This window comes from Rhopalosiphum padi, chromosome 3 (assembly GCF_020882245.1).
Source record: "Rhopalosiphum padi isolate XX-2018 chromosome 3, ASM2088224v1, whole genome shotgun sequence".
Classification (NCBI taxonomy): Eukaryota; Metazoa; Arthropoda; class Insecta; order Hemiptera; family Aphididae; genus Rhopalosiphum; species Rhopalosiphum padi.
In genome coordinates, this window is record NC_083599.1 from 58,458,330 (window position 1) to 58,484,897 (window position 26,568).

The 26,568-nt window shown below is 26.7% G+C and overlaps 3 protein-coding genes across 5 annotated transcripts; 2 read left to right on the forward strand and 1 right to left on the reverse strand.

Annotated features, from left to right (window-relative positions):
* Positions 1-358: 358 nt before the first annotated feature.
* Positions 359-10,236, reverse strand: LOC132924146 (zinc finger CCHC domain-containing protein 8 homolog). Of its 2 annotated transcripts, none has more exons than XM_060988272.1 (8): positions 9,883-10,236; positions 7,780-8,081; positions 6,726-6,928; positions 6,295-6,524; positions 5,327-5,445; positions 5,088-5,238; positions 3,747-3,874; positions 359-3,015 (listed from the first exon to the last, which is right to left on the reverse strand). In XM_060988272.1, the coding sequence occupies exons 2-8, from the start codon at positions 8,059-8,061 to the stop codon at positions 2,656-2,658; spliced, it is 1,473 nt and encodes a 490-aa protein (XP_060844255.1). In that variant the 5' UTR covers positions 8,062-8,081; positions 9,883-10,236; the 3' UTR covers positions 359-2,655. The 2 variants fall into 2 exon arrangements, with proteins under 2 accessions (XP_060844255.1, XP_060844254.1); XM_060988271.1 differs by having other exon boundaries at positions 7,780-8,084; positions 9,883-10,231.
* A 179-nt stretch (positions 10,237-10,415) lies between these two features.
* LOC132924147 (protein C10) lies at positions 10,416-21,730 on the forward strand. Of its 2 annotated transcripts, none has more exons than XM_060988275.1 (3): positions 10,416-10,547; positions 13,454-13,630; positions 21,381-21,730. In XM_060988275.1, the coding sequence occupies exons 1-3, from the start codon at positions 10,532-10,534 to the stop codon at positions 21,512-21,514; spliced, it is 327 nt and encodes a 108-aa protein (XP_060844258.1). In that variant the 5' UTR covers positions 10,416-10,531; the 3' UTR covers positions 21,515-21,730. The 2 variants fall into 2 exon arrangements, with proteins under 2 accessions (XP_060844258.1, XP_060844257.1); XM_060988274.1 differs by having other exon boundaries at positions 10,441-10,765.
* Positions 10,832-13,071, forward strand: LOC132927750 (KRAB-A domain-containing protein 2-like). Its single transcript, XM_060992338.1, has 2 exons — positions 10,832-12,493; positions 12,566-13,071. The coding sequence occupies exons 1-2, from the start codon at positions 11,816-11,818 to the stop codon at positions 12,815-12,817; spliced, it is 930 nt and encodes a 309-aa protein (XP_060848321.1). The 5' UTR covers positions 10,832-11,815; the 3' UTR covers positions 12,818-13,071.
* Positions 21,731-26,568: the final 4,838 nt, after the last annotated feature.

Consider the following 26,568-nt stretch of genomic DNA (forward strand, 5'->3'; position numbering starts at 1 on the left):
AATATTCCTAATTAAATGAACATTTAATGTATATTTATATTGAACGTGGATGATTTGGAAGACTATCCTATTCAATAAAAAACAAGAAGTTACCATCTTTTTACTCACACTTAAACATTTGAACACATTTTATATTGAACGTTTTTATTCTTTTTAAATAGCAAAATAAAAGTCAAATAATATTATAAAAGTGTATTATGATGACTTAAAATAAAAAAATATAATATACAAAATATTTTTCTAATCCAATGATAAAGCTAGTAATATTATATGTTATTAAATTTCTTCGTAGGTATCTTCTCAATTGGAGAAATTATGTTTCATAAATGAATCGTATGAATCAATTAAAACAATAAAATATTCTGCAAAAGACATTTTATTAATATGATTTAATACATCATTTAAATACAAGATATAAAGTTTACATAAAATAGTTATTTTACTTTGTGAAAAGCATAAAACTCAATTCTATTATAAAATATTAGTTTATTAGTTTAAATTTATAAGGTTGTATTATATTTTATACTGTACAATTATTGGCTTAATAGATAAGACAAAAATATTACTAAATAAAGTGAATAATAATTTTGTACAATATAGTACAATGTTTTTACACACATAAATATATGTATGTATAAATCATAAATTGATACAATTTTTATATTTATGTAAAGTTTTGATAAAAAGATAAAAATACAATTTTAATTGTGAAAATGTAGAAAATTAATGTTTAAAGCTGATTTTTAAAAAGTTACTAATGGGACAATTCATATGAGACACTTATACACTTTGTACACAAAATACTATTAATACACTTAATAATTTAATATAAGTTACAACATATTTAATTTATTTACAACTCGATTATATAATAGATACCAAATATAATAACACATTTTGTTAGTTCAGACATTCTTGTTTTTCAAAATGTTTTTATCAGATGGTAAACTAATGTTTATTTCTCTAGAATATTACTATAATTCAAAAACATGTCTTTATTTTGTGAAGAAAAAATAAACATTTGTTATCCAAATTCAATAATTCCTTACTAAAAGAGTCGTAACTAGTTTCACTAATAAAAAATGTTGATAATTAACTGATTAATTTCAATCATGTAAAATAAGTTACATTGTGTACAGATTATGTCTATAATTTGAGAAAAAATAATTACATAAATCATTACTATATATTATAATATTCTTATTATAGTTTATTTAGTCAGCGACACGAAAAATGGACAACATACTCCTCCTAGGTTAGGTTAGGCTAGGCTACTCCTCCCGCTTGCCATACTCTTACTAGTATCTATAGGCTCTCAACTACTCCCATACCATTTACAAAATACATGCATAACATAATGTATGAGGTCGCATCAATTATTAGCCAAATTTGGTGTCGCTCACTATACATAATCAAATTATAATAGGAACACAATTTTAGTATTTATGGTTTTAATGGCGAAACTTAAATATTAAATTTTAATATGCAAAACTCAGTTCTTTTAGATATTAAATTAATATAACTCAATTTATATTTTACCAATACTTGGAAAATGATGGTTATAAATTAGAAAATGTAAAGGAAATTGTTGTTAATTGATATAAATTAATTATTAATAACTTACTGAATAAAACAAAATGTAACAATAGTAATTATTATTATACATTTACATACATACATACAGGATAATTTTTTTATCAAACAATACTTATTATTACAAAATCTATTACCATTTAAAAAAATAAAATTGCATATAATTTTTAACTTTTTTAACTTTTTAAATGACAACAATACAACATACATATTTAATTTTTGTTCTGCAGTGAAATATTTATTGGAGTATCTAGGTACATAAAAATCAAAGGGCAGATGAGTAGTTTAAGAATAATAACAAATAAGTATTTAAAATTTAGATGAGCAAGGTAGAAGACCAATATTTTGCGGATTGTTATCGTGTCATTTCATTCTGCTCAACTAAACTTTGAGTATTACTCATAACTACTTCTCCAAATTTTAATTTTTATGTATAATGATACTATGAAAAATATTTAACTTCAGAATAAAAAAAAAATGAATGTTGTCATTCAAAAAAGTAAAAATAAAAATTATAACAATAAAATAAATAATTTTTTTTTTTTAATTAGGTTTTATTTTGACTGGAAATTATAAAGTGAAATGTTAATAGCTTTTGAAATACTGTGTTGTTATATAAAAAATTAACGCAGTAAAAATCATTAAAATTATGTTTTAGCATAATAATTAAGTTACATGTCAATATATTAGACACAACTATACTAGAAATTATCGTAACTAAACAAATACAAACATGATTATATACTGCATTATAATATTAAATATTATAGTCCCAAAAATGTATTTATAACCTCTATAATTCATTATATTTTTTAAGCATAAAGTGGAAAGATAAGTCTGAAATTATATAATTAAAATTGAATAATTATACATTTTTTTAATATTAATGTTTTATATTTGTCATGAATATATTAATATAAGTTTATAATAAAACAATACTAATGAAAGTATATTGTCACTAATAGTTCATGAATTGAGTTTTTCATTGTAAATATTGATAAAATTATAACTTAATTTTAAGAGCGACAAAATAATTTTGTCTAAATAAAATGTGAAAGTAAATCATATTAAATCTTTAATTGTCTTGCGTACATCTTTTAATATTTCTTTCAATTTTTGGAATGTCCCTATTGAATTTGGTAAGTTTTCATGATCTACCATATCAACCATTCCTTTAGCAAAATGTTCATGGGTTGGTCTATTTCCATATGAAGAAAAGTTTTTAAGAACTGGAGTGCCAAGGATTTCAGATTTCACATCACCAAATTGCCTTTTTGATGTTGGTGTTGAGAACAATTCATTTTCCGTCATTTTTGAATCAGAGATATTTGTTTGAGAATCATTTTGGGTATCTACACAACTTACAAAGGACTTTGAAGTATTTTGCTCATCAATTTCCGGCACTGTTTCATTAGATGAGAACTGAAAAATAAAATTGTATATTAACATATTAGTAAATTAATTTTACTTATTAGTATTATACATATATTATTGTATTATTAAATATAAGATACCGCTTTTATTACAACTTAAATTCATAATTATTATTATTATTTTTAGTTGATAGACAATCTTCATATAAAAATCAATCTATACATAACAATACAGTGTATAATATAAAGATTACATTAAAAAAAATATTATAGCTAGCACAAATTATATTGAAAATTAATTCATAAATATAAACATACGGTTAACAAAATTATATATCTGTAATTTACAATCAACTAAAAATTTACTTCCTTAGTGTTTTCTATGACCATCAGTCAATGAGCAGGCAATGATCATAAATAATTCTTAAAAACATTATGAATATAAAAAAAATAGTCTTGATTTATTGTAGAATTATTATTTATTATTTATTTTTTAGTGTCTTAACAAATATGAACTATGTATGGAATTGTTTAATAATTTTAGCAAAAATAATACATAGTTCTTTTATTTAAATTATTTAAATAATACTAAATTAAAATACTAGATACAACATTTTCTAATATTGAATGTTAATACTAAATACTAGTTGATATTAAGCCATAACCAATTTAAATTACACATTCTATTAGCCATAATATATTAAAATTTAACTTTGAATTTGATGAACTAATATTTGAACAATGTATTTAACATTACACTAAAATTATAATCAGTCTCACCTTTTCGTCATTATTTTCAGATTTACTTTCATCTTCCGTAATTTCTCCATCTTCTGGCGATGAGGGTGGTCCTTTTTTTAATTCTTCTTTAATTTTTATATCCAAGGTGTTTCCATCAGTTGAACATTCTAAATTATTCAAATATATATTATTAAAATTACGAAGAAATCAACTAAATTAGTATAAAATAAATATTAATATAATACTGAAGTATGTGAGATCATAACATTTGTATCATAGTCATCTAGGAAATTGATAATTGAATAATAATATTAGTTCTTAATAACTACTCTAAATATATAGTGAATAAATACTTTATGTTGAATACCAATTATATACAGAATTAGACTATTATATGTATAAATAGTTTTATTAAGATTTTAAATATCTAGATTCTAAATCATGGAATGTTTTGATTCTAGAATCATTGTTATTTTCTTCAATAAGCAGTTATTAGAGAATCAATTCAAGCAATTTTGTTATACATTAGAAATAGATTAAATTTGGTTGGGATTAAAAAAAGTTCTTTTTATTTTATTATTTATATCCACAAAGAACAAATAAAAATACAGAATAATGTTAAATAAATGAATAAGATGCAAGCATAATTATTAGAATTAAAATCTTAGAACCATCCTGAGTCAATGTTTGAATATAGTATTTTATAATTGCTTTCAAGTTTAATATCATAACATAATACGGTGGTTTAAGAAGACTACACCCGCATGTGTCTTGTTGTCCATCTACAAACATACAACATACCAAATTTTTATTCAGTAGAATCAATTTTATTAGCTTTAATATTAGAGTAAATTTACCTATTCACCCGAGTTAAAGGTAAAAACATTATTGTGCTTAAGCATCGACTTTTTTTTTGATATTTTAAGTTATAAGCATGACATGAGTATTATAAATATTATAAATTAATAATGTTAAAATCAAGCTTAAAAATTAAAATATAGAAAAAAGTTAATACTAAAGCACAGTTATTGAAATTAATAATTTTTATGATTATTGAGCAAAAAGTTTATTATAAAAACCATAGAGGATAATATTTTTAAAGGTTTGACATATCAGTTTTATAATTATTTGACTTTATTTTAAATTTAAAAATAAAAATTTAAATTAATATTAAATTATTTTGAGACAATATTTCAACAAATGGATATGTCATAACAACAAAAATATTATTCTCTATAGTTTTTATAATGAGTCATTTTATTCTAAGAACACTCAAAAAACGTTTTTTAAAAAAAATGATTTTGATCCTGGCTCATGAATTTTATTTATGTTGCATGTGGACCAAAAAAATAAAGGGCTGACATCCTTTTAAATCATTACCATTTTTGATAGATGCAAGACCCATGTCTTGACTACTAGTTCCAGACAACGCTATTCCATTTTTACCGATTTGCCCATTTTTTAATCTTTCATACATATGTTTAAGGCTTTGCTCGGGATTATATTCAGGACAACCAAATTTTTTCCCTTCCTAAAACAATACAATAAATATTATATAATACTAATTATCAAAACATTAATAAGATAAATAATTTAACTAATAAGAAAAAAAATCATACATCAATAACATCTGGTGGACAAGGAGCATTAAATCCAGGAAATTCATGTAATTTTCTCTCGTTGATATTGCAATGGAAATAATCATTTATTCCATTTTCTCTACCAGGAAGAGGTAAACCTAAAAAACAACAACAGATATAAATATTTTGTTTAGATGCAATAATATTATATGTAAATTTGAATGATAATTTAAAATAAATAATAAAACCAGATAGCCAGCCTCAAAAATACAAAAAAAATCTACAGGACCTAATAAAAGCATTATAGAATAGACAAAAAATATTTTTATCTAAAAATATTTGACTCAATTTAACATATTTAGTCAAATTCAATACTGATATAATTGATAAATATATCATATATATTTAAAATTTATATATACAGTAGAACCTTGATTATATGAACCATGTTTTATCTAAACATTAATATATGTCAATACATATCTATAAAATTTTCTATTATCCAAATGTATTGATATAAAATAATATATTTATATATCATTTTTGTCACAATTTATTATCATTACATACAAGTAAATATAATGTAATATACTAAAAAAATTGTCAAAAATATATTATATATATAATATGTAACCTATAATAATTTTTAATCCACAATAATGTAATATATTATATATTATAATTATAAAAACATATATATCCCATATTAAATATTAAATTACACAGATAACATTTAAAAAGTTCCAAATATTTGAACTATGTGTGATTTCAATTAGTTTGGATAATCAAAATTCTACAGTACTGACAATATGATTAATACTTATCTGAGCATGACTTATTAACCAGTTATTTCAAATAATTTTGAAATTTTGATTTTATATCATATGTATTAAAATTAAATATGTTTAATTTCTGAATTCAAATTCCATAAAAATTTTGAATATTGACCACTAATATAAAAATAATTTGAATACTAATATAAAATAAAAAAAAACACTTAAAATTACATTCATTAGGTGTAGTATATATTGAAATTCCGGAATATTCTTCTCTAGCTTCTTCAAGCCATCCGCTAGGATAACCATGTTCTCGCATTTTATAGATATGTACTGGAAGTCCATTTTCAGGAACACCCAATGCTTTTAACAAATTATCACTTAATTTACCAGGTGTTAAATCACTCCATAGAGTTTTAGTTCCTGCTATAAAGTATCGTACATTTTTATGATTTCCAAATCTAAATTATAACAAATGATGTAATTAATAACTAATTAATTATTATTACTTTAATGTATAAGTGATTTACATTAAACAATATTTTTGAATCTACACTTATTAAATGTATAAAATATTTATTTAACTGTATTTGTGAATTTCATTTTAAAAAGTATCAACATAACAATATTTTAGACAATCCTTAGGTTTTTTTTTAAGTTACCGATTTTTGAAGTTTCTACCGCCAGAATTTTGTTGCTGTTGTTTTTGCATAAGAAAAGCATTTCGGTTTTTTGCAATTTTCCATTGAACTCTGGGTTCTGGACAATTATGTAAGGAATGATTTACAGAATTACAATTCCAACATGAATTTTGTCTTTGTGCCGCAAAATTATTTTTTCCATATTTATTTTTATTAGGTGAAATCTAGAAAAAAAAAGATGTATTTTTTTTAATAATTAAAATCTTATTATAATATCTTCAATTCTACTACATTAAATAAATATATTTCTGTACTAAAAATATAGATAAATATTATACCAACATATCAATAAAATTTATTTCTAAAAACTAAATTTGGAATCATCATCCAAGTAATATAATAAAAATATACTATTATCAGATCAAAATTTTTTATTCGTAGTATTTTAAGTTTTTTTTAATACTGAGAATACATAGGTATTATTTTTGTCTGCATTTGAAATTTAAATTTTTATAAAATTTGTACAAAATTATGAATACGTACAACATATTTTATAGTTACATTTTATAAAAATATTATTATTTATTATAATTTGTGATTTGTTTTTGACAGGTTAGGTTAGGTTAGGTTATTAAGGAAATTAATTCAACCCACCAGCTACAGTATTATCAATGTCAGAATAAATATAAAATATTCTTATAAAATAGTCTCCAAATCTTATTTAATATGAAATGATTTATCATTGAATTCAAAATTAACATATCTATTACAGTTGCTTACTTAATTGTTTAGTACACTTGACACCTACTGAAAAGAGTACCCTGATTTATAATTTTTTTAATGGAAACAATAATAATTTGTTATGTTCAAAAATGTATTCATTATTTAAAAAAAAATTTGAATCAATATGTTCTATTAATGAGTTTTATTCATTAATTAGGTTAATAATATAATAATTGAAAACATGAGTACTAAATTATTAAAACTAAATTTAATTTGAATTTTAAAACTTAATATATCTAATAAATAATACTGACAATTATGTACATATTAAAATATGACTATATAAAATTACCTCGTATTGTATTGGGCGATTTAGTCTAAAGTTTTTAGTTTTGTCTATGACAAACAGTGGTTCACTTTTTTCTTTTGATTCTAAATCATTGGTTTCTGGATAACAATCTTGTTTTAAATCATCAGAAGGTCCTGAAGCATCGTGTGGTTCAAAATTGTCATTAGGTCTTGAACAATCATATGGTTCTTCTATACCACTGTATCCTGGTTCTACATTATTAAATTCATCATAGTCATCATTTGTAGTAGGTTCACATTCCATGGCCTCTTTGTTTACACTCATGATGAAGTGTTAACCGAATACTACTATAAGAAAAGACACAAAGTCACAAACATGTACTAAGTAAAGGTAAACCTACAATATAGTATTATAATTAACATGGTGATATTATTACTTAACTAATTGTGTTACACAATAACAGTAAAATATTATTGTTATTTGTTACAGTCGTGAATGCAATTTGTTATACTATCTACACAAAAATTTTTACCAACTACCTCCACTAACATACACTTAGACTTAGTCTTATATGATAACCACACAAATTATTGCTAACAAAAAATAGGTCCTACTCACAATTATATTATTTCTTATCTGATACTTTGACTTATCACGGAGAAAAATCAAACAATCAAATATTATTTTAATATAATAATGTGATATGTACCTAGTTTATTACTAAAAGTTTTGGCGATCTCCACATGGGAGACCAAATTGAAATTATTGAAATTTTATAACATATTTAAAAAGTTGAGAATGGTTGTATAGAATAAAATAGAGCTACATTCTGAATGACAATTAAAAAAATAATGGTATTGCTCAAGATACTATATCCACATGTGTGCTGTCTTTGTCTTACAAACAATCAACATAGTAAATTTGCATTCAATAGAACCAATTTTGTGTAACATTAACATTTAAAAGTGAATTGACTTATTATCAAACTTAAAAGTAATAATAATATCCATTATTTATAGTTGCTTTTTATGATATTCGTTTTATAAGCGAGTTATTAACATGTATATAATTTAGTATTTTAGATAACTCATAACTCTTAAGAGTGTCCTCTTAATCATATAAATAAATTAAGATATATTTGAGATATATTAAGAATTAACAATATATTACATATACAGGGTTGAGCAAGATACTAAAAAAAAAGTATCATAAAACATGATAAGCACTTTTAGTGTATCTAGATACAAGATATATTGTGAATGTAGAAAAAATACAAGATACAAGATACATGTATCTTTATGCATTGATACATGATACTTTTATATTTCCAATTGAATTTTATTAGCTATTAAACGTAAAAGGTCTATACAGTATACACAACACACTATACTGTCCATACTCTACACTCTATAGTAGTTTAAAATATAATATAATATAGTATATTATATACTATATATATTATATAAATATAATAAAGTCATAAATATTAAAAAATAAAATAAGTCAATACACATTATACAATTATTACTAATAAATTACTATATTATGTATAATGTATATAAATACACCAAAATTAATAAATTACATAAAAATTACAATTTAAATTTTACTTATATAATTATACATGTGTAAATATTATTTTTATAAATAAAATCTTGATTTCCTTTAATAAAAATTATCATTATTGTTTCATTTATATAAGTTATGGAGGTTTCTGCAAATCGAATTCAAATTATAATATGTAACATATAGAAGTTGTTTATTACTGCACTTGGTTAACTAATTGAGTAAGGATGCTTATACTTTTTTTCTACAGAAAAATTACCTAACCAACTATTATTATTTATTATAGATTAGTATATAAACTATGAGATACATCATTATTTTGTAGGCAAAATATTAGAAGAGTACTTTTGTTATAATTTTATGTTTCACAAACGTCAACAGTGAAAAATATGCAAAATTATCACTTAAATCATGTCACATTGGTTCCCTACAGTTTGTTCTAGAATAAAATATATCATAGTATTTTGGACACTATGTGTGAAATTGATACAGTGTTCAATATCGCAAGATGCAGATTCAAATAATATCGGCTCCAAAGCATTAGTATTAATCCCATTCCAAAATCCCAAACACACTTACCATTAAAATATAAAATAAACAGCACCCAGTGAACTGAATGGTCTAAATATCCCAACTAATGAACCGGTTAGATTGGGCACGCGCAGTTTGAAATATTAGTATTATTATTAATATAACAGCATTACCGATGGATAAAACATTGTGACCAAATCACGTTAATTATCAATATTATCGCCACGATTTTAGATACTTTAAATTTAATGAGATATTTTGTAGAATATGATCTTAAATCGTGGTTATCACTGACGAAAATCGGCGACTGACCCGTCGTGATATCACTGTATCAATAACAACAATAAAACCCCGCGTCATAGAGTTCTAATCTAATAATATTATTTGCTACAGAAAAAAATTGGTAAATTATAAATTTTCAACAAAATTTTGTCAAATACTTGTAGTTTTCTTTTTGAAGTCGACACAAGCGATAAATTAATATCTCAAGACAAATAATGTTTGATTTCTTAGATTTTGGTTCTTGGTGCTATCTGATGGCCAATATTATCAACTAGCTTTATCAAATTATTCACAACATTTTTTCTATGATTAAATACATATCAAAATTAAAGTGATTTTCCACTAATCGTGTGCTGTGAATACTGTGTAGTGTGTAGTTGTGTATTTCAAGTTTCCATTACATTAAGATATCTTCATGCAGACGTATTCCTGTAAATACTACAAATTATTAAATATCAATGCACTTTATTATAATTTATAAATAGTTTGATACAATATCTACAAAATTTAAAAAAAAAATTAAATATCTTACAAGTTTATCCATACAACATTAGAAGTGGTTGAATATATTTGGCTTGTTTCTGATTTTTAATTTAAAAAAAAACAATAATGACAACGCCTATACAATTTGATTCAAATACTATGAGAGGTAATACAATATTATAAAGTTTAAAAATAATATTTATATTTTTGTTGTTATAGAAACAAATAGAAATTAAGGATACATTTTTTTTTAAATTCTATATGAGATATCGATTTTATAATTCTACATGTTAAATCTATCTTGTTTGAACATATTCATATTTTAAAGTTTATGAAATCTTCAATTTTTGATCATAATATACTAAAATTGATTACAACTGAAATAAAAACCCATTAGAATTTAATACTTTTTAAATTGCCAACAAATTAAATAAGCCTTTTAAAGTAGATAATATGTAGAAGATATCTTAAAGCCATATTATTTGTTGATTATTGTCCTAATTGAGATAATTGAGTTTTTAAAAATTTTAATTTTATGAGGTTAAACTGTACATACAGTCTAATACAGAGATTCTCAGCCTTTTTATATGTTATATCCCAGTACCACTTACAAATTGTATAAATTTCTACCTACCTCTTAAAAGTAGATGTATATGTCGCATCCATTTAATGTAATCGTATTTTTCATGAAATGGATATCCATTTCATGAACAACGATCATATCGTGTAAGTCAAATTTTAGTTCATGAAATGGACATATATTTTATCCATTTCATGAAATGGAAACTCTTATTTTACACTTTGTGTAATATTTTTAATTAATTACATCAATGGAAACATTTTGTGAAATCGAAATAATAATATTGATACGAGTACACGAATCTAGTATCTTTAAATTGTAAGCATTAAGATACTAAATAGGTACCTATTGTAGAACTTACTGTACTATACTAATAAGTAATATGTTATCGACACCTGTTATCGATAAATAATCGCATCAATTGTATGAGTGTAATAGCACTCTGGAAAGTTTTTATTTTTATTTTTAAATGATGCCAGTACGTTCTCTGACTTGATGCGAGCCGTATATAAACGTTCATTACAAGGAATACAATTTATAAAATGGAATTTGATTCATTTGCTGAATATTATGAAAAATTAAATGCCTACTATGTAGGCAAACCCAGGAAAAAACCCGGGTAAATATAAATGGATCATGAATTATCAGGACCACAATACAAAATTTTTATTATTGCATCCTCTTGAAAGCAAACGAGCTATAGAAGTGGCAAACAAATTACTCACTATTTTTCTTAAATTTGGAGCCCCTAAAATACTTCAGAGTGATAATGGACGAGAATTTGTTAACTCCATTATTAAGAAATTAAAGGATCTGTGGCCACAATGTACGATAGTCCACGGCCGACCACGTCATCCCCAAAGTCAGGGAAGTGTTGAAAGAAGTAATCAAGACATTGAGAATATGATTCGTGCTTGGATGAAGGATAACCAATCTAAAAAATGGTCGGTTGGATTACAATTTGTACAGTTTCAAAAAAATTCGTCTTTCCATCAAATAATAGGACGATCGCCGTATAAAGCATTATTTGGATGTGACCCGAAAATTGGATTGTCATCATCAAATCTTCCATCAGAAATAATAAAAAAACTAACCACTGAAGAACATCTTGAAGAAATTTTAAATAATATTCAACCTGAACATGAAAAAGAACAGATTACATCATACTGTAGTATTTGCAATACAGAAATGTTAACTGAGGTTGAATTTGCCGAAACTATTATTTGTGATTTATGTAAAACTAGTGAACAAATAAACAAACAACGTCAACTTGGATATCAAGGACAAGAAAAAGCAGCTGAAATCATGTTAAAGGTATCTTTTTAAATCATTGTACCTATTTAATCTATTTTTTATTTAAAATCATTGTAATATCATTGTCTTTAGGTCAGCCAAACAAGGGTTCCTGATTTACAAATTGGTGATTGCGTCTTAATAACAGTACCTAAAGTAGATCTAGGACCGTCAGATCCTGCCAATGTAATTGCAGTTATTGTCAATCAGAACGAACATAAACTTCACCAACTCGGAACTCAGTATGGCTTAGTAAAAGGGTGGTACAATTCAGCAAGTTTAAAACCCACGACATCTAATTTTTTAAAAATTACCAAAGTTAATAATGATAAAGAACTTACATAACGTGAAACAGTTTCTCATATTTCTGAGGGGACAAGGATTTTAAGTTGCATTTGTAAACGCCAATGTGAATCAAAACGTTGTGCTTGTTTTAAAGCTTCGGTAAAATGCAACAGTCATTGCCATAGCTCTAGTATTTGTAAAAATAAGTAATAATTTATTATTTATATAAATAATAAATTAACAATTATTATAACTATTTATATTTATATAATTTATTATTATTATAAAATATAATTATAATACAATATTACATAATTATAATAATCATGAATAAATGTAATAAAATGTACTCGTATCAATGTTATTATTTCGATTTCACAAAAAGTTACCTATTGATGTAATTAATTAAAAATATTACACAAAGTGTAAAATAAGAGTTTCCATTTCATGAAATGGATAAAATATATTGTTAATTATTAATGATAACTCTAATTTGTTTCTTCAAAATTTCATATAACTAATTGAGAATCACTGGTCTAATATAAACATTCAAAAACTCATTGGTATATAGTGCATCCTAATATATTCATAAATAAACAAAAATTGTTATTTAATCTAATATAGACCTATATCCATAATTGATTATATGTTTATATATTTTTAAAACTTTTTCAATTATCTTTTAAAACATTTTAGTTATTTTGGCTGAGATTTTGGAATCTCTTACAACTTGTGAAAATGCGTTGAATTTAGAAGATGCTAAAAGTAAGGCTGGCAATGATATGCTAAAAGTTATGCAGTATGTTTATCCAATAGTTGTTAGCACTCAGATGGATGTAATAAAAAAATATGGACTTCCTGAAGGACGAGAAGGTAATAAAAAATATAATATACCATTGATTTTGTTGTAATGGCCTGTACAACACTAAGATATACTAATCTAAAGTTAAATTGAATTATTATTAAAAGTAGAAGTTCCTTAAGAAATTTTATGTGAGTAATTATTGACTATAAAAATAGTAGTTGAAGTGGATGGCATGTACATTTTTTTAATTTTCATTCCACCATTATTTTAACCAAAAAAACATGTATTCGCTCTTAAAAAATTATAATTTAAAAATATGTGCAAAAAATAACAACTATAGTTAAAATATTTATATTACATTCCAAGCAGAGTAGTAAATATATTAATTTTACAATGATGTTTTCTCTTGTTAAAAAAAATCTTAAATTTTTAACTTTTAAGGTGGTTTTAAATAGCAAATTGGATTAGTTTGTACTTTAAAGTGGTCAAAATTAAAAATTCTCAGTATTTTCAAAATAATTAGAGGAAAATAATTAAAAGAAAATGAGAATTTTAATGCAATTTTTAATAAAAGATTTTATTTTGTTGTGTAACTAATGATTTTCCATCATTTTTTTTTTATTATTTTTTTTAAATGTATATAAAAAAATATTCGCTTGGAAAAAGTACTTGAAAATGAATATAAAATTCCACTTACATTTTTCTTACAAATATGTAAAAATATTTAAAATACAAAGCCGCAGTTTATTTATAGTTCAAATTTTGACAATACTACTTATTTAAGTTATGAACAATATTCATTATTTTTTCATAGTTCTAAAACTATGTTCATTGGGGCATAAAACATTTATATATATTATTATATTTTACATTCATTGATGTTTTCAAAAAAATATTTCAACATTTTTGTATTATTTTTTTTTTTTTTTTATTGGAAAAAAAAAGAGGCTTCAACAACTGAGGTTATTAGCCTTGTAGGTGTTACATAGTGAGTGTTACATTAATTTTGAATTATAAAATACAAGTTATAGCATATAAATATTTTTGAGACATATAAAATTTTCATAATGTACATGTTGAAAATAATGATTTATAAGTTATTTATAATATTAATTTTTGTGAGGAAATTTAATGTTTTTGTGCTGTAGTCTTCATTTAGTGCTTCTTCTAGGTTGCCTGGTATCGATAGTGAGTTTCGTATGTTTTGGAATGATGGGCAGTCTTGGATGATATGCTGTATGGATAGGTTTTCATGACATTCTTCGCAAATAGGTGGTGGGTCTTTACTTATTAGAAAAGCATGTGTCAGAAAAGAATGTCCAATTCTTAGTCTGGTTAGAGCAACTTCGTGTCGTCTGCTTAGGTTTTGCGGGATGTGCCACTTTTTTGTGCATTTTTTAATCTTTTTAAGTTTATTGGAAGGTGGAACGGAATCCCAGTGGCTTTGCCATACCATGTTTGTTTTTTGTCTAATTGATAGTATTATGTCATTAACTGGGATGTCAGTGATTGTTGGGAGGGCGATTGTTTTGGTTGCTTTATCTGCTGACATGTCGGCCATTTCATTACCGGCAATACCCATATGTGATGGAACCCACATAAATTCAATTTTTTTTGTTGTAAGGAATAATTCATTTTGGATGTTTTGGGTTATTTCATTGGACGAAAATGGGTTTTGAAGAGCCTGGAGAGCACTTAGAGAGTCGCTAATTATGAGTATGCAGTTATTTGAGATTGTCAGCTTTGTTAGTTTGATTGCCTCTAATATGGCGTAATTTTCTGCAGAGAAATTGCTGCTTTCTGGAGGGAGTTTATGTAAGATTTTGGTTTCATCCATGATGATTGCAAAGCCTGTTCCATGGGTGGATTTGGAACCATCGGTGTAAATTTGTAAGAAGTTAGGATATTTGTTTTGGATAATTTCTTTAAAATGGGACGTGATAATTAATGGGTTTGTTTCGTGTTTATTGTACATTGTTAACTCAGTGTTGAGTTGAATTTTCCAATTCCAAGGTGGACATTTTGGGAATGTTATTTTATTTTTGACAGATGTGTGGATTTTGAATTTGTTGCATAAGAGGGAGAAGGTGTCCTGTATGGATGGAATTTGTTTTCTGATCATGTTGGTTGGATTTGTATTTTGGTTGTTAAACGTGTGGTTGTATCCTATATGATTAGGGGTGCTTCTCCTTTTGATGCCATAGTTAAGTATATCTTTTTCTCTAAGGAGTTTAAGGGGCAATTCTCCGGCGTAACATAGAATGCTGTCGATGGGGCTTGTTCTGAATGCACCTATTGATATACGAATTCCCTCATTGTGGATTGGATCTAATATCTTGAGTAGATTTTCACTGGCTGTGTTATAAATGATTGACCCATAATTTATTTGTGATAGTATTAGTGATTTATATATGTTTAGAAGGCATTTGGTGTCAGCCCCCCAAGTGTGGTGGGAAAGTGTTTTCATTATGTTCATCTTGGTTTTACAAGAGCTTTTGAGTTTTTTGAGATGGTGAGTCCATTTTAGTTTATGATCGAAGATAATACCTAATATGCGTAGTGATTTACAAAAGGGTATTTCGGAGTCTTTGAGGGATAATTTGTGATTCCCTATCGTACGAGTGTGAAAAGATATACATTGGCTTTTCCCTGGGGAGAATTTGAAGCCAGTCTTATTTGACCAGCTTTGGAGGGTGTTGAGTGCTTGTTGCAGTATTTCCACTGTGATTTTAATGTCTTGTCCGCTGCAATAAATATGGCAGTCATCGGCAAATAATAGATGTTTTGTAGGTTTAGGTATTTCTTTAAATATATTATTGATGGCTAGCAGAAACATTGTTACACTGATTACTGAGCCTTGGGGGAGGCCATTTTCAGTTAGGTAGCTGTTTGATAGTTTATTGTGGGCTTTGACTTGTATTGTACGATTATTTAGAAAATTTTGGAGGAACTGGAACATTTTACCATTTATTCCACATTCTTGAATGATTTTAAGGACTCTATTTCGCCATACCATATCATAAGCTTTTTCCAGATCTAAGGCTATTAGTATTAGGTGTTGATTCTGGTTTTTGGCGTTAGTTATGTCCGTATGTAAAGAAGAAAGAGTGTCAAGGGTTGAATGGTTACGGCGAAATCCACATTGTTCGTTTGTTATTATGTTAGATGTCTCCAAGTACCAAACGAAGCGTTTGTTTACCATTTTTTCCATTGTTTTGCTTAGCGTATTGATGAGGGATATGGGCCTATAGTTAGCGGTGTCAAATTTATTTTTATTCGGTTTTGGGATCGGTATAACGATTGCTTTGCGCCATTGGTCTGGGTATACTCCTTTATCCCATATTCTGTTATAAATTTTAAGAAGAGTTTCGTGACCTAACTTTGGAAGATTATGAATGAAAGAATATGGTATCCCGTCTGGACCTGGACTTTTGCTTTTGCATCTTGATAGAGCGTTGTGTAGTTCCGTTATATTGAAGGGTTGATTGAGCGTGTTTTCTTGATGATGGAAATTGAGTTCGAGGTCCCTTTTAATATTTGCTTCTGTTTTTTGTTTGAAATTTATAAATTCATATTCATAATTTGAGTTGCAGCTATTTTTAGTAAAGTGATGGGCAAATGCCTCGGATATATCCGTGGGGGATGATAGTGAGATACCATTATGGTTTAAATTGAAGGGTAATGATTGGTGAGGTATTCCTTTGATGGCTTTGATTTTGTTCCACATGTCCGTTGGAGATGAGCTTGAGTTTATTGAGTTTGTGTATTTTTGCCAAGATTCAGTTTTACTTTTTTTTGTGATATATTTTGCTTGTGCTCGAAATTTCTTGAGAGTTATGTGGTCATCGATAGATTTGGTCTTTTTAAATTTGTTTAATGATTTTTTGTAGGCTCTAATAGCTGAATTACATTCCTTGTTCCACCATGGAACTGTTTTCTTTTGTTTTGTGGTATTTATTTTGCCAATGGTCAGCTTAGCGGCCTTTAATATAATGTTAGAAAAATTATCGATCATTGAGTTTATTTCGGTTTGGTTGGATGAATTTCTTAGGTTAATTGGGTGATCAATGAGATCTTGGCTTATGATGTCTCGGTAAAGTTCCCAATTTGGGTTTTTTAAGTTCCAGCGGTCGAGTGAAGGGGTTGAAGTTAATTGTTCAAGGATTTTTATGGAAATTGGCCAGTGGTCGCTGCTGCTATACTCATTTAGTACGTTCCATTCTGTTTTAGGGGCAAAAGAACTATTTGTTATTGTGAGATCTATAGCTGAAAAAGAGTTATGGGCTGCATTGTGACGGGTGTAATCTCCAGTGTTTAATAAAATTAGGTGTTCATTTTCTATGAATTTTTCCATGGTTTTGCCTCTTTGGTCTGTGTGATGCGATCCCCACATTTGATTGCGGCTGTTAAAATCTCCGAGAAAAATAAAAGGTTTAGGTAATTGTTTGATGATATCATTGAGATCGTTTAGTGTTAAATTGGTACTGTCCGGTAGGTAAATATTGCAAATGCATAAGGGAGTTTTTAGGCGTATAGAGACAGCTATAACTTCAAGTGGAGATTGAATGTGTATTTCCGTGCTTTCGATGAGATCAGAGGTAAAAATCGCGACTCCGCCGCTGGCTCGAAGGTTCGTTTGACGGTTTTTGAAGAATCCGTTGTATCCTCGTATGGGAAAGGTGGTGTCAGGTCTTAGGTTAGTCTCTTGAAAACAGAAGGCTATAGGTTGGATGACATTTTTGGCACGGTGGATTTCGGTGTAGTGTTTTGTTAGTCCATTTATATTCCATTGAATAATTGAGTCCATGATTAAATTTTATAAAAGGTATAGAAAAGATTTGGGTGATTTTTTGGCGCGTGTGTTTTATTAGGTGTTTAAATTTAAATTGCACTTTATTGGAGAGGTTGGGTTTGGAAAAGTAAATTTGAAAGCTTTGTCAATCGTGTTTTCATTGATCTTTCTTTTGTTATATGCCTAATTTTATCAAGCAAGTCCATTAGAGTTGGTATGTTTGTATTTGCATTTTCAATAAGTGTGTGTATATTCATGGCTTTATTGTTGAAGTTGTTTAAGATATATTTGAATTGGAGATAAGTGACTGGTAGAGGGTCATTGGCCGTGAAGAATTCTATGATTGGTTTGAGCCCTTCATCCAGCTTTGTATCTATGCTCTCTGAAGAATTTGAACGCGATTGTAGTTTGGGTTTTTTGGTTTTTTTTTCTTTATTAGTGGTGGAAGATGATAGTAAAAAATTTGGAGAGTTTGGAGGTTTAGAGGACGATGAGTCCGATTTCAGTCTTTTATGTGTTTCCTTAGGTGTACAGGACGCACTGCAAGGATCCGCAATGTGGCTTTGGGTTGAAGGGAAAACTTCAGTTTCTTCTAAAACTTCGTTCAAATCGTTTTCAGTTTGGTCAAGTTGTATATTATCTAGGGATGGGTTTGAGGGAGGGGGGATATTTTCAATTAATTCTGTTACGTCTTCAGTCGTGACATCAGACTTGTTTAAGTCTTTTGTGTTGGATAGGGGATTTTTTTCCGATTTGTCTTCGATATTTAATTTACAATTGTTTGTTGTGTGTCCAGTAGTTTTGCATAAAAAGCAAGTTAATACATCATCGGTAAAAAAAATTCTGAACTGTGTTTCATTTAGTGAGATTACTAACGAATTTGGAAGTTTGTGTATATCTTCGTGTTTTAAAAATACTTGTCGTCGGAAACTCATAATATGTTCATAGCCTGCTATATTGATGCCAGCTTTAAGATGATTTATTTGTGATATGGGGTGTATATCGAGGTTTTTAAGGGCGTCTGTAATAGCTTGATTGGGAATAGATGGGCATACATTTGATATGATGAATCTTTTGGCCGGGTTTAATAATCTACGTATTTGTATCGTATGTTCGTTTATATTGATTGTTTGTGTTGTTTGGATTAGATTATCGAGTATTTGTTTGCTGGACAAGAATATGCAGAACCGGTTATTAGATATTCTAGAAATAAAAGTTATGTTCTTAGGAGAGACGATTTTTCCTATTGCTAAAATATATTCTTTTTGAGGTATACCATCAATTGAATTAAACACTAGGGCTTGTTCGCGGCTTGGTATCTTTTCCGTGGCTACAGCGGTTGCGAAGTTTATAATGTTCGTGGTATTTAATGGAGATATTGTCGATCGGTCCATTATCGGCTGGTCATTAGTAAATGTATTATTAATTGCCCGAGAAGCGATAGTGTCTGTGGTGTGTGTATTATCGGTTGACGATGTGGTTGTAGCGGAGAGTGGTAAAGGGGTCTTGATTGCGATGCGTGAGGCATGATTACTCGTTGGTGTGGAGGGGCCGCCGGTATTGTGTTCGGTGCCTGGCCCGACTTTATATTTAGATGATTGTAGATTCGACGCGGTTTTGTAAAGTGTTTTAGAAGAAGAAGTTGAGGTTGTAGTAGGTAAGATATTATTTTTGGTTTTGTTTAAGGTAGAAGTATTAGAACGGTTTGGTGTGAAATTTTTGGGCATATTGCCCGTTTGGTTTCTATTCATTGCGTGAATATGCGACGGTTGGGCGTTATATTAATTAAAACATATTACCTTTCCAATCGGCGACGTAAATGTTGTGCTATCGAAAGCTATAAAACGTAAATTGCGATAAACACACGTGTTGCACTGTCGGGTGTCGAACACGAACTGATTTTTGTATTACTAATAGTAAAATAAATTACTTTACCTTATAGCAGGGATAGCCCGTGCTGCATTTTAAATTACTTTATAAAAATATAAAATATTAGGATTTTTTGTATTTTATTTTATTTTATTATTTTAATGTATTTATAAAACTGACATAGTTTTTATTATAAACATATATGAATTCTTATCCAATATTGAACTATAAATGTCAATTGTAAATTTTATTGACATTTTTTATGTTTTCACTTTGTCGCTAGATTTTCACTTTCAAAAAATTTAGCCCACTTGTATCATTAAATTTTCATCTCTACCTTATAATAATTTTAATAATATACAAATAGAGTGTTCTCTCGATTATCCATTGTTTTTCGCGGAATCATCTACATATGTATACAAAAAAAATATATATCTTTACATTATACATAATTATCGGGTTTAATTGGGTTGTGATAGCTAATTACTTGATAACGATGTAAAATATAATATGCTTGTTTAATACATATTAATACTTTTTAGTAATTGTTGATACGTTTAATTCATAATTTTAATTTTTTGGATAATCCGCGGAATTTGCTTATCTGTGGATGCCCTGCCACCCTATTCCGTGAATAATCAGTACACTGTAGTTTAAAAATTGATATTATTATGTTAATTAATATACTTTTTAATTTAACTACCTCTAAACAATTGATTCAATATTTTTTTTGTTTTTTGTTTATTTTAGAAACATTTTTTTGCAGGAACTTAGAAGTATAACTATTTTTTTTTTTATATATACTATAACTTCTTTTAACTTGATTGTATACTTGCATTATAATATTATAATAAATGTCATTGTCTTTTTAATAGCCATAAAACAAAAATACACATACATACACATTGAGAATATACTTTAACTTATGCCATCACTTATTTTGAGCCACTTAAACTGAGTTTCAATAGATAAAATAATAACTAATAACAATTAATTAGATTGGAGTACAGGTTGATTTACAATAAACAAAATAATTATCTTATTCTTAACATGACTTTGTATTTCATTTTCCATTTTTAACTTATCATTATATATCTTAAATTACTTATTTGTGTATATTGAATTAAAAATGTATTGTATTTATTTATTTCTTTCAGGAATTATAAAATTTACCAGAAGTGTAGTTGCATTTGAAAAAGATGATAGAGTAGTAGCTGATCTTCATCGCCAGATAAGATCATTTTATTTACCACCCGTCAATGTTTCAAGTGCTGTAACTTCACATGTGTAGATTTAATTATTTGATTTATAAGAAACACTATGTGAAAATTAAAATAATTTATTGAATGTTATAACTAATAAAAATTCCTAAAATCTTTTAATAATTTAATTTTTCTTTGTTATTAATAACTTACATTTTTATTTAATTCATTTTATATTTTTTTACTAGGTTTAAGTTTATAAATTAAGTATTTAAATCAACTAATAAAATAATAACCATTACAAATTATGTTTATTTTTATTTTTGTTATGGCCTGTTAAACTAAACAAGCTGTCTTCTTCCGTCTTAGTTTTGTGCTAGTACATGCCAATAACAATATATATTATCCAGATGAAAGTCGGCAACATGTTTTTGACATAACCCTCTCAGTGCAGTTTAAGGGGTTTTTACGTTCTGGATTATCTTGTAAAACTCTTTAATCACAATTATAATTATAAATGTTAATTGTTTATTTTATAAAATATAAGTAATTAGTGAGCGTAAAACTACATACATTTTTATTGTTATTATTATTATCGTTAAAAATTAAGCTGACATTTTTTATTTACATATAAATTATGATTTTTGTAATTTTTTTGTAATTCAAAAACTAATAAACTTAAGAACTTGAAAAATGTAACTATATTACCTTAACTTTATTGTTCTATATTACACTATACAATTTTAAAAATATTTAAACAATTTTTAGTTATTTATAAGTATTTGTAGCACGTAGGAACTTAAAACTTTTTGACACTACATATTATTACATACTTAACACAATAAAACTTTCAAAATATTTAGTTTAATTTTAAGCTATTTATACCATGAACCTATTCATACCAGTTCTATGGTACAACAATATACTTAATAACATTTTTTTGAAACATTGAAGAACATTACTGTTTAATACATATTTTTAGCAAAAATTAATTTAACCTATCGCATACTCTTTAGAATATATGTTGAAAAAACCAAATAACCATCTCCACTCAAAATCAATATGATCTTTTATTTTTTATAAATCTTAATAATTTTAACATGTCTATTACTTGATAAGTATATCAAGATTATAATTCAATATACTGACTAATTTTGCTTAAGATTCAATAATACAATAATATTTATTGGCCATTAGGTAATAAATATAGTTTGATTAGATTTTAGTTTAAAAAGTGTTAAATATATTAAACAATAGTTAAAAATAAGAAATAAAATATGAGTAATAAAATGATGATTTTCAAAAGATTTTTGAAACATCTTCAATCATTTTTCAATAAGCAAATAAAAAGCTACCATTGTTATAAAACTGTATTAAGTGATTGAAGAATAAAAATTGTAAGCATTAGCCTAATATTTATCATTTGCTTAGAATAACTTTTTGTATGGTTTGAATGATTATTTTACAATAAAAATGAATTGCACCATATCAACGTAGATTATAGATGGGTTGATATTTAATAGGTATACAAAAGTTGAAAAGTCAAAAGTATTAAGTAATGATACAGGAAGTGAAGTATTGTTGTATTGAAATAATGCTCTAACAGTTCACCTTTATGCGGCGACTTAAAATCGTAAAAAAAGGGTACTCAAGAGTTATAATTATAATCTTAATTAATAACCTCATTAAATGCTGAAAACATTAATATTGTGGCAGTAGCACACCATACATAATTTAATTTCAGGGTAAATTTTCACATCACTTATATACATAAATAATGTAGATATAGATATGAATAATGTTTAACAAAATGCTCAATAAGTAGGTATTACCTAAATACAAAATATTTTAAAATGCTATTAATCACTAATGAAGTAATTTATGACTAGGGCCCGGATTTCAATGCAAAGTGCATATTTTTTCGGTTGATCTTACACAATGCTTTCTAAGTACATAATTTGTTTCATGTAACGAGGGTTTCAAATCTACAAATTTTGTTTTGCATTTTTTGCATACTTCGACGTTTTTTCATTTTTAGAGCATTTTTAGCATTATTGGGTCATTCTATTGGTTTTTAATGCATATTTGTTCAATATACGATACAATTTAGCCAATTCAAAATAATAACTAAAAGAAACTTCTCGTACAAAAATATCAGAAGAATTAACTACAACGATATTTGTCACATGAAATTTGCTCCGATTACATCCGTGGACGTCGAAAGGAGCTTTTCCGCGTACAAAAATATTCTTTCGGATAATAGAAGATCTTTGATGTTTGAACATATTAAACAATATATTATTGTTCAATGCAATGCTCAAAATGTAGTAAGTACAATAGTCAATGGGCTTACTTAGAATTTTAATTTTACATACATTTTAATATATTATACTTTGGTATGTTTAGAATGAATAATATTTCCCCAAATCGGCCAAAACGTTACCGAAAAACCGCAATAAAAACATTACATTTTTTGCCCCATATTTTTGTAGTAAGTAGGTTCAATAAGGTTGTAGGTACAAGGTACCGGGATTGGTAAATTGGGTCCCAAATGACCTTATCTCGGTAAATTGGGTCCCGGAAAATAAAAGGTTGTAGGTAAGTTGAGTCCCAGATAAAAAAAGGTTGTAGGTAAGTTGAGTCCCGGATAAAAAAAATATAAATTATTAAAATATATGTGGTTTTTATAATATTATGTTCTAAATAAATAATAGTGTAAATGATTAATTTAAAAATGTTAATAAGCTAAATAATAAAAGTATGTAAAATTTTACAATATATGGTATAAATAATTAAAAAATTGTGTCTCGGGAAAAAATGTTAATACACTAAATATTATAGTACGTCAAATTTTACAATATATGATATAAAATACATATTATGCTTTAGGTAAAAACTTAAATGATAAACATTTAACAAATTCTAATCGAGTTATTATATTATTAGTATATTTCATCATTTGTTCTCTTAAGTATTTTTCTTTACCGAGCGTGATTTTCTTTTTTTGTATTGTACTTCGTAGTTTAATATGTGTCTCAGACTGTATTTGTAATAGTTCGTCCACAAAATTGAAAATATTAGGATGGGGACTATAAAATCTTCGGTTTAGTACAGCATGATAGGATTCACAACTATTTGTTGTACGCACAGTGGTGGCTGCAAATTCAGACCAAATATATGGGGGAAATGTAGCATCAGGTGAAATGTAGTTATCTAGTACATAATCGCAAAATGTTTTTATTTGTTTGTCATTTGGTTGTATTGCCATTAAATCTTGTGCAAAACATTCGCCAACTTCTTCAGGTCTTAAAAATGGCAAACCAAAAAAACATTTAAAAAAATCGCTTTTTTCTGTGTTTAAAGAGTTGTATGTGTTTACTAAACCAAGAGTTTGAATTTTTTTCCACCAATTTTGTCCTAAATGAAAACGACATCCTTTTATATTGATTTTAGGCCAAACAAGCTTTGCAGCCGTATGTATAGCAATCTCAAAGTCTATAAATACTACATCAGGAGAAAATATTAATTGATATTGTGCACAACTATTTACAGTATGTTCAAATAAACGTGCATTTCTTATATTTCTTTTTATTAAAGAAGTATCATTTAAAGATAAACTATTTATATCACAGTTTTTTAACTCTCTGCAAATAAGTTTCGATGGCAACACCGATATCTCTTCTACCGCTTTTCTCTTGAGATTATTATTTAATTTTTGCCGGTTGATGTCTTGTTCGCTAGGTTTATTGTGATTGTGATCATTAAAAATCTCAGTATCAACACCATTATAAGTTTTAAAAAAACACTTACATGTACTTTTACAGCAGGTCCATCTCTGTACTTCATTTTTCAACATTTTGTGAAACCTAAACTTATGACCATATTTTATAATAACAGTTTTGTTTTTTTCGCTAGCCATTATTTCCATTTTTAAAATGTATAAAAAAAACAATAACTGTAAAATTGTGTAACTGTATAGCTGTAAGACACGATATAGTCACAAGTTGACGTTCAGCAGGCTACTAAATATATAATGAAATATCCCAGATATCGTACGTATATCTGTATGTAATCATCATAAAAATCGATGATAACTACTAACTAATACAAAAAAAGATAGACGAATAATACTAACACTTGTATACGCTCGTATTTCGTATACTCGTATATATATCTTAATTAGATTTAATCAAAGATACGACATTTCGGTATCTCATTTTTGGATAAAAGTGGCTACGGCCAGTGTAATAAAATCCGCGATAAGAATACCTGTCTATACACACATAAACATCAAAGTAGAATTAATTGATGTCCAGGCGGTGTACCCCTGTATGAAATATGACGTAGTATTGTAACAGAATTATTCAAAAGTATATTATATAAATATGAAATATTAAAGTTTTAAGTTTTTAATATTTTAGACATCATTGGCGCAATGATTTATAGCCGGGACCCAACTTACCTATTACCTTTTCATACCCGGGACTCAACTTACCGCTTTCAAAACGGACCCAAATTATCGCGGACCCAATTCACCTAGCTCCCAAGGTACACACTTAATACTGTTGTATGTAGATTGTAGGTCGACTATAGTAACTAGTACTTAAGACCTAACTTAACACTTACCTACGTAGTACTAATAACTACATAGTCTATATAGTCATATAATACCTATATTAATTTATACCAATAATAGCTACATATAATATACATAAATATATAATATCCTAACGCATTTACACAGTTACACACTTACACCTAAGTAAATGTATAATATAATATCATTAATATCAATAATATCATATAAGTATTTGTCTACCATTTAATGTGAAAGGTGGCATATAGATAGGCCATGTGGCATAGTAATAACAATTTTTAGTTATGTCTTATTTATATCTATCTATGTCACCATTTTGTACGTTACGTACGTATACGGCTATACATAATAAAATTATTCAAAACATTAATTGAAACGGACATTTTCTGATGAAGGTCGTCGCATAGCGAGTGTCTGTCACAGTTTATACAGAGTGATAATTTTAACTATAGTGAATTTCAGATAATAAAAATTAAAAACTAATAACTTATAATTTATAAATAAACACTTAAAACACTCATTAATTTAAGAAATACTAACTTTTTG

Excerpts from the sequence above, each read along its gene's own strand:
- LOC132924146 (XM_060988272.1), bottom strand. The coding sequence starts at position 8,061 with ATGAGTGTAAACAAAGAGGCCATGGAATGTGAACCTACTACAAATGAT. Across the intron at positions 6,525-6,725 it reads GGTAGAAACTTCAAAAATCG|ATTTGGAAATCATAAAAATG; the intron begins GTAACTTAAAAA and ends GTTATAATTTAG. Across the intron at positions 3,875-5,087 it reads TCTTGCATCTATCAAAAATG|AATGTTCAACTGATGGAAAC; the intron begins GTAATGATTTAA and ends TGAATAATTTAG.
- LOC132927750 (XM_060992338.1), top strand. The coding sequence starts at position 11,816 with ATGAATTATCAGGACCACAATACAAAATTTTTATTATTGCATCCTCTT. Across the intron at positions 12,494-12,565 it reads CAGCTGAAATCATGTTAAAG|GTCAGCCAAACAAGGGTTCC; the intron begins GTATCTTTTTAA and ends CATTGTCTTTAG.
- LOC132924147 (XM_060988274.1), top strand. The coding sequence starts at position 10,726 with ATGACAACGCCTATACAATTTGATTCAAATACTATGAGAG. Across the intron at positions 10,766-13,453 it reads TGATTCAAATACTATGAGAG|TTATTTTGGCTGAGATTTTG; the intron begins GTAATACAATAT and ends AAAACATTTTAG. Across the intron at positions 13,631-21,380 it reads ACTTCCTGAAGGACGAGAAG|GAATTATAAAATTTACCAGA; the intron begins GTAATAAAAAAT and ends TATTTCTTTCAG.